At 33.5% G+C, this 9,445-nt stretch overlaps 1 protein-coding gene across 1 annotated transcript in view; it reads right to left on the bottom strand.

Moving 5' to 3' along the window:
- Positions 1-768: 768 nt before the first annotated feature.
- Positions 769-9,445, bottom strand: part of LOC106100359 (semaphorin-2A-like) — a gene marked incomplete at its 5' end in the record, with an annotated part of 44,217 nt that continues 35,540 nt past the window's right edge. The window contains 10 exons of the mRNA XM_013279187.1: positions 769-2,855; positions 3,210-3,318; positions 3,990-4,124; positions 4,462-4,737; positions 5,159-5,339; positions 5,506-5,660; positions 7,225-7,340; positions 7,632-7,777; positions 8,121-8,351; positions 8,491-8,913. Of these exons, the coding sequence (XP_013134641.1) occupies positions 2,781-2,855; positions 3,210-3,318; positions 3,990-4,124; positions 4,462-4,737; positions 5,159-5,339; positions 5,506-5,660; positions 7,225-7,340; positions 7,632-7,777; positions 8,121-8,351; positions 8,491-8,913 (1,847 nt within the window). The remainder of the gene's footprint in view (positions 2,856-3,209; positions 3,319-3,989; positions 4,125-4,461; positions 4,738-5,158; positions 5,340-5,505; positions 5,661-7,224; positions 7,341-7,631; positions 7,778-8,120; positions 8,352-8,490; positions 8,914-9,445) is intronic.

Here is a 9,445-nt window from a genome sequence, read left to right as displayed (position 1 = left end):
TGGAGTTTAAACGTAGCATTTAAGACTCTTACTTATGTAAATGTCGTTTAAATTTTTGTCCGTTAGTGTAATTTCAAGAGTAAAAAATCTAAATCAATTGACAAATTAAATTAACTTGAATATTTTAAAATTGAATCACGAATTAATGTAAAATAATACATTCGTGTAAACCGTTGGCCCAATTTGGTTGTAATTAACAAACTGCTGGCGAAGCTGGGCCCAATTAAAATACTTGCACGACCACAGCGAAGACAATTTTACAACTGACCGTTTCAATTAATTAGGAACATTAGCGGTCCTATATTGGGTCAGTAATTAATATCAAAACGAATTCGTCGTTCTCAGATTCGGGGCTCGCGGCGAATATCTATTAATTTGGCCGTAAAGCTCGGCCGTTACGGCGACTCGCCAATTATTCCCGACCCCCTCTCCCTCGATAATTAAATTCTATGATGTTCGCTGAATCTAAGACAGGCGCCGTTTGCGATACTCGAATTACTGTTTCATTGCCCGTAAAATATACGAGAGCCTTAGTAATGAGCGAACTTTAAAGAGAATTTCTTTTATAAACAGACTTAATACAAAACGAATGTCGATGATTTGAATAATGAATGGCATAAATGTTAAGTGCTGATTTATTTCTTTAAATAACTAAATTAAATTTATATTTCTAAATATAAGTAAAATATGTATTTAAAATTCTTGAGTATGCTAAGAAGGAAAATTATTAAAACAATGTTTAATTCTAAAATAATTTATTTTGTTCTTTTCCTTTTATAAAACAATTGCTTACTATCTAGCTTAATATTATTTTTACAATAAACATAACTACATATTTCAATAGCGATCTCTCTACTCAAATTCATCATTTTAATATATCTATACAGTAGTCATTTCTTTTTCTTTAAATAGTTTGTTACGAAATTTCAGTGTTAAAATAAACTGTATTTAAAAACAAAGCGATATCAATAAATGAAAAGCCAATTCCTTATTTCAGTCTATATCTATCTTAATACAATGGGAAATCGAAGCGAATTTTTGCATTTTTATTTATAATACAATAATATTGAATTACATTATTAATACTGGCATTCTTAATTAAGTTTATTGCTTTTCGCCAATTACATTAATGACATTATTATTTTCTATTCATAAAAATAATTAAAGTTTCATTATTCTATTTAAATACTAAGCATACTTCACAAGGCACTATTCTAGCGAGAATACCTACAAATGAAACTTAACTGAAAACAATGCGAACATCTATTAAATTCGGTTTCAAACTCCGAAAATGGGCCTCAAATTACAACACATCTTCATTAAGCAATAAAACAATATTAAATAACATCAAGTTTTTCAAACTTAAGCCATTTTATACGAACTTAATAAGTTGAATAAACTTACTACACGCAATACTAAAGTTTTAATATAACTACACAATAAATACGACTGTAAAAAAAGCAATTTTATTTCTATTAATAAAAAACTTTTTATAGTGGAGAGATAATCTATTTTTATATTAGCGTTTATATTGCATTCGTATTCTTTATAAATTGGGGATGTGCACGATTTATATTTAAGTTATTTCTTACAGTAAATGCATAAATAGGTACCTATTGGTCTTTTATAAAGAGCCTAAATAATTACCGTATATTGTATTCTCATTTCCTTAACAATGGTTTGGATATATAAGGTTATGTATTTGTATTTATTTTTGTCATACATAAAAAAGGATAGAGCAAACATTTATATACTTCTTATTTACATTTGTAATCAATGTATTGTCAATATGATACACTCTAACTTCTTTCAAATGTATAGTGGCCGACATTTGAGTTGGCATATCGGAAACAATAGTACTGTTATACTCGAAGTGCCAACTCATACGCCAGGTTCTATAGACGTCGCTCTAAAAGGATACGAAACTCTTATATAATAGGATAGATAACTCAAATCCATAGGCATTTGTGCAATTTCCCAACCAAATTCTCAAACTTGAACTGATATCACAGCATTTTGTATTCATGAATTATCACCATCCCTACTTATTGTAATATTTACAATTAACTTTCAACACAACATTACGTACATCAAATACCATCATTAATTTATTGACACTCTAAATAATTAAAAAAAAGAATCGTACATTCACAAACCGATACTCAGTCATTTTTAAACGATTCCTACAAATGCTTCGATAATGCTGAGTAAGGTAAACTATTCGATATTAACAACATTACTTAGCAAAATTACACAAGAAATTCCCAATTCCAAACATAGCAATCGCAGCCCCCAGTTAAATAAAGGCAGTCATCAATCAAACCGCTCAGTAACCGGAACCACCGACAAATCTATGAAGTTATCTTTTACCGGATCGTATTTCCTTTTCAAGATGCTATTTATCCTTGAATATTGAATCGAGCTTACAAATTGAATTAATACGAACGTTTAATATTCAGATTACATTAAACATTTGAAAATGAAATAATTTTGTTAATTTATTAATAATGTATTCATCAAGCCTACGTTAACAGCATAAGAGTTTTTTTTTATTATGTATCTAAAGAATATAAAAAATACATGAACGAAATGTCGGTGACGATAATGTGTTAGCTGTGAAATTAATTAAATGTTTGAAAGGCAATGCCGCAATTCTATTTACTGTAAACTTAGTAAAATAACCATTGAACTATTGATAATGATAGCAGCAATAAAAACATCTTATAGTTTACATGTGCGCTTGGGGCTCGGTGTAATGTCAATTGACTTGGTGAACACTATCACCGCAACGACGCGACTATTTCGTTGTCCATAGTGTTCTGCTGGCTCGAGGAATTCAAACTTTTGGAACATTGCTGGAAAACAATTTTAACATAAATAACAACGGCTGCAAGATTACCTAGATAAGCATTATTTTATGTATTAAAAAGTACTGTCTGGTTAATTAAACTTGATTTGACTTAATTAGAGTAAATAATGTAATAAAAAAAATTGTTTAGCGTTTAAATGATTTTCTATGTAATAAATTATCTCTCAATTCAAGTCAACTTCTTTCTTTCGTAGGTTAATTATTGGATTTTATAGCATATTCAAACAATCAAGACGTGATTACATTATGCAAACTATTGTTTGTTTGTTATGTCGATACTTCAACAACCCTCTCAGTTTAGTTACAATATAAAATTGATAGTAAACACAATCTGTCTCACCATCTGCCGAGACTCCCAGGCTTTCATAGCACTCTTATACTTCTCAAACTCGTGGCACCAATCCGAATAGACTTGTTTGTACTCCTGTGATCTGCTTGGTTGGCTACACCTAAAACAAAATGAGGTTATGCCATAAATTTAGATTTTACATCTGTCCCATTGATAGAGATAAACCAGGAAGCTTATTAAGGTGATAAAAATATTAAGCATTCACAAAAAAATACAACAGACTTGAATAATCTCTTAAGTGTCTTTTATAGCTGTTAAATATAATTTCAATTTCATTGCACCGCTTTATAAAGTCGATTGTTATGTCATTATGTTCTTCGTTCATCGATAGCTCTCTAGCTAACGAGCGAGCAACTCGTTAAACTTGTACGTGAGAACAAACAAGTCTCGTACGAGACGTTTTATATCGCACCTAAATAAAACCTAATGAACGTCTGTAAATTCTCAACAAGATGCCACAAAAAGTGGAAGTTCTCCTAACTTCCACAACAACAAACATTTACCGCGGAGACAAAGATTGTAGATTGGTTGCCTGGATAGCGTTGACACTACTCGTATTTACAGCTTACAAGATCGTAGAAATTATTTTGCTTTAAACGTTCAGTCGTCGAACCGATTCGTGCACTTGTTTTAGTTTTATATTTTAAAAACTAACGATTCCCTTGTTAATTAAAAACATATCTCACAAGTTTCTTTAATCACGCAATTATAAACAACATTAAAAATATTTTTTGTTTACTCTGGAGTTTGTATGAATGCAATTTAATTTACCTTTGGGTGTCAATGTCGAGATTGTAGGATGCGATGAGCGTGGGACCGAAGTAACACTCATAGCGACCTCGATCTGACTCCGTCACTGATAATAATACCAGACCGCGCTCAGAGGTCTGCAATATTCGCTCCCAACTAAAACAAATAAAATTTTTAGTTCAATATTCTTACTTGAATGCAAGAAAATGTATGCTTGATAAAAAAAAACTAAAAATAAGCTATTCGATTTAAGCTCGGTTTCTGAAGTTTCCATTTATTTTGTCATTATCTAGTGATTATACTGTTAACCTAAGTATTAACGGAATATAACTGAAGTTACGTAGTTCGGAAACGCATTTCATGAAGTTATCAAACCAATACTAACAAATAATTAAACGAAGCTGGGAAACCGGCTATAAATAGATTAACTAAACATTAGGGTCGTCTTTCGAATATAGAGTAAACTAACATAATAAGTTTTTAAATTACTGACTTGTAGTTAATTTTGTAACGTCCTTTTTCTCGTGAATGGTGATACCAAACGACGATCTGATCTTTCAATGCTTCGGGTGTCTTTCCAAAGGCCGCCATATGCACGCTCTGTCCATACCCTGCTCGCACCGTCCGCAGCGGGGCGCTGGCTTCACAGATCGATGGTGTAGAGTTGGTGGCGTCGTGGAGAAGACCAGGTGTGTAGGGACGACAAAGTCCCGCCTCTTTGTCCCAACCACAATACGGGTCTAAGACGCAGCGTACACAACTATCGTATCTGTGTCGATGAGAAAAATGAGAGCCTTGTTATTGTGTGTTTATATTTTTAAAACTTTCCCTTGGATCAACATTTATAATAAAAAAATTATTGAATGTCTAACAGAAGAATTTTTTGTATTTTATATTAAACTTAATGCTGTTGGTTTTTAACACGGCTTTTCAACTCCGTAACACAAGTAACGGCGACTTAGATATCAATAGAAAATAAATCTGTAAATTATTATAATATATGGAGCTATCATAAGGCATTGTAAACAACGGTTTAAAAATACATTCGTACTTTGTTTCACTAATTAACAACGTTTATTTTTTACCTTTAAAATTGTTAATTACTTTTAAAACAGTTGGGGGTACACATAAACGTATCTATTCTATCGTAACAACATCAAAAAAAACATCACAATTGGGGTGTTACTCACCGATGCGTGCACGCCCGTAGCGGCAGTTGTCGAAGGCGGTTGTCTGTTGCGAGGTAGAGTGCGTGTGTGCGTCGCGACAGCGCGAGGGCGCGCACCGCCTCTGTTCCCGCCGCCCGCCACACGTCAGACACTCGGGACCCACCTCCTGCCCACTGCACTATCTTGTATACCTCGCCATTACCTTAGGAACAGAACTTCGTTATTCAACTCCTTTACCACTCAAACATTTTAATTCAAGGCGTAAATTAATCCAAAAACATTACAACGTCTTTGGTCCTAAGAGTAAACGCATGTCATAGTTACATATTTCCAATACGTTCTTTGAGTTTAAAGCAATATAAACTTACTAGTTCCCGCATAGAATACGGTGTATGTGATGTCATCTCCCAGCATGTCTACGAACTGTTTGTCTACGACCAGCGTGGTCAGCACAAGATCCCGCTTGTAGAACGCCGGCGTGTCTCCCTCTTGTCTCACCGCTGAGTCCATTAAAGGGTGAGACCTGGTAGAATAAACATTTCCTAGTTAACTTAAAATGCAGACATACTCGTAGTTATTTAAATTTAAAGGACTCGGTAGCCATCTCAAAACTAGAACACATTAGCAAGTAAGTTGATTAGTAAAACGCTATCGAAATTCTGAATATATTTCATCTAACAATCGAATAACTTTCAACAAAAATTACGGTTTATTAAAAAAGTATTATAAAGAGGAAATATTTGGATTTTTGCATGTATTCGATTCACGTAAAAACTACTGGGCCGATTTCAAAATTCTTTCACCATTAGAAAGGCAATTTATCTGTCAATAATGGCTATTTTTTAATTTCGCGCAGGCAAAGTCAAGTGTAACAGCTAGTTAAAAAGAAAGATGGTATCTTTGAAGTCTACTGGTTATATCCAGTTCTCATAATTACTTCCATCATTGAAGTCGCTGTTATGCTCGGTATCGTTAATAATAAATCAGTAGTACTCGTAGTTTAGTATTCCGCCGTCAATTAAGATACATGTATGTGACCCAATTAAGAGAGCACGCATCGCGACTAACGCACGATATGCCCTTGTATAAGATTAGTTTCCCAGATATATAAGAGCAAATCCTCTGCTTTTCCATTAACCCAATTTCCTTAAGATATAAAACGTTTTACGAGAACGACAGATCTCTATTAATTAAACTATGTAGTTTATTATTATGTTATTTTAACAATTGTTTTTACTTGATCACCGCTTGTTCTTTTATAACTGTAATCAAGGAAATCATTACAATACTCAATATTATTAAATGAAGTATTTGAAAGAGGTTTTAACAGCATTTAAACCAATATGGTACACAAACAAAATTCATTTGATAAGAAAAATAGTTTCGATTTCGCTGGCATTGTTATTGAAACACATACTATCAAAGTCATAATTTTAGCTTATAAAGTAGAAATATACATTCAACTAAAAAGTAATAAAAAATGTTTTGAACATTTTTATTCGTAAAAAAATTTTTCTTAACTTCGCAGTAAAAAATCACAACTATTAATCTAATACAAACAAGGTAGTAAAGCACAAAGTTTAGTTACGCTTCTATATTTAGCAAAGCTTGTTTAACGTATAAGTTTATCATTGTGATTACAGCAGTCTTCGCAGTCAAACGAACGATACTCGTATCATCCATAACTTGCGATAAAAGTCATTAGGACGCGCCGTTCGGGATTTAATCCACACTCCCTAAATTGGATATGGGCTATTAAACTAACCTAAACTAAATAAGCATTATTTAACTAAGTAAATAACGAATCTCGGCTAAAAACCTAGATTTTACTGGCGAATTCACACGATATGTAAAGATTGATACCACTTTTGATTTTAGATATTTTACATTGCAGTTTTGTTTGGCTTCACATTGTTACACTTAGAATCAATTAACACTTACATAAATAAACCCTAAGTGAAGATTTCTCAACATGAGAGACGCCCTTAGTAATTATTAAAGAACACTGAATAAGGTTAGTAGATATTTTGCGCTAACACAATCTTATGATATGAAAGTTAAAGAAGTGCTTACATTTTAAAACTCACCTAATAAAATTAAGTACATTGTCGGGCAGCGCCTCTGTGTTGTTGACACAGGTGCCGGGGCGAGGTTCCGGCACTCTAGCTCTCAGCACGGGCAGCCATGCCGAGCTTGATGTAGCCTAAACAAATACTTTATCAATAAACATTCAATTACGTTCAAAAATCTTTGAATGTTTTCGATCGAATTATATTACTATAAGCACAAAGATATTGTACTATACAGCGTAAAGCTTTTTATTGACTTTAATTAGATATTAATGTGTGTTACGACCTTAAAATATTAAGCCATGCATTAAAAAAACCTTTTTGGGAGCTCCAGGCTTGGGGCTGGTTCAAGACTGTGTAAGATAGAGCAAAGTGAAGACTTTTATTGTAAATTGATAGTACAGTCTTATTTCTTTTTTATTTACCTGTTCCTTAAAACGTCCATTAAATGCGTTTTGTATATCTTCCATCGTATATGTACAGATTGCAGAACCGACCAGGCCATCGCTAGCACCCGTCGTGAAAGCCGCATAGAAGCGACTGGTATCGCCCGGCATTTGATATACGCTCTCTACACAAACAATAATTATGTTATAGTTACAGTTGGGCTAAATATAAAAGTAATAATGAAAATATATTTGAACAAAATATACATTCCTTTGCTGGTTAATTTTTTGAAATTTTTGAAATTTTTTAAAGCTTGGCAATAAAATACATACATAATACAACGCGAATGTTAATACAATTTTTAAAAGATCCCCCTATAACGCGATTTATGACTCTGCCTTGTTGAAAAATGTGTTAGGTATAGGAAAGATTCCTATAACGCAACCGCAACCACGTTATAGGGGTTTACTTTATAAAATGGTCTATAATAGAGCCTTGTAATAGATTGTTAATATTTTTCAACTTACGTATTTCATCAAAATAGAAAGGGAACTCTCCAGGTATGCTGCAATTGAGTCTAGCTTTTAAATAAGTGGCCCAGTTCTGGCTAAGTATGTGCTTGCCCCCCGTATCTTGTTTGCAAACCCTCGCCACTCGAGAGTACACTGCCTTTCCACAGTTCATGAATTCCACTGCAGTTTCTCGGAAAAATAACAAAACGTACTCCCCCACGTCGAAGGATCCAACGAAATTTGTTTCTAAAAATAAAAACAAGGCACTGTATTAAACAAAAATTCCTGAATAATTAATTACTATAATAGAGTCTTGTAAAGTAAATGTTCCCATATTAACCAGTAATTACTCTATTAAATAATTTAAACGTCATTAAGTACTTACTATCCAACCATTTAGAATCATATTTCAACGTTCTCTTAAAATTAAATCTCTTTTGTCCTGTCCGGAAGTCGAAGAGGTCGTTACGGAAAATGACTGGATCCGCCTTGGTGAACTCCGCGTTGGTCCCCGCGTAGAGCGCTGGCAGGCCGCCAGGGTTGCCTCTGGTGACCCATACCGCGGTACTGTTATCCGCAGGGTCATAAGGGCATTTCGCCACCCCTAGACCCACTCCCGGCACGTATTCATGTCGGGGAAGATGTGTTAAGTTTAACTGCATAGAAAAAATATAAATTAGACCTCCAATCACACATATGAATAAATCGAAAAATGTAAATCGCTGAGCTATTGAATATAGATCTATTTGCATTTGCAAATAAAATATCGAATTGCTTTTATTAAATGAAGCAACCACAGCATTGTGTGCTATAGTAATTTATCTATTACTCCTTAACGAGTTTTCCTGGATCGTATTCCGTTGCGGTCCTATTCCAGGTGAGGGGTAGAAAAGATAAACAAAACTCATTTGTTATCTTACACTACCGCAACAGCGCTCACATCGCACGAGCACGGACGTATTCAGCTAATAAAAACATTGAACAGAATTATCTCTTGCAAACCAATCAAAACACTGCTATGAAGAAGTAATAAAATTTTACAGAACCGTTAAAATACATTTTTACAGAGCAGTTTTGATTTATTAATTTCAATTTCCGTACCGCTTTTATACGACTCAATTGCGCTAGTTATAAGTTTATTGTCCAAAGAATTCATAATATTAAAAAATGGAGTTGTAGTATAACAACACAAGCCAGGTAAAATTTATTCTTGGCACTTTTTTTTACATTTGACACATACTGCCGCGTTCCACCCATTAAATGTTACTAAGGGAATCTCTTAGTGTAGATATGACGGGCCGCTTACGTAAGATTCTGAGTATATAGTGGTAAATATAACA

Source organism: Papilio polytes, unplaced genomic scaffold (genome assembly GCF_000836215.1).
Source record: "Papilio polytes unplaced genomic scaffold, Ppol_1.0 DF824047.1, whole genome shotgun sequence".
Lineage (NCBI taxonomy): Eukaryota > Metazoa > Arthropoda > Insecta > Lepidoptera > Papilionidae > Papilio > Papilio polytes.
This window is presented reverse-complemented; position numbering and strand designations above follow the sequence as displayed.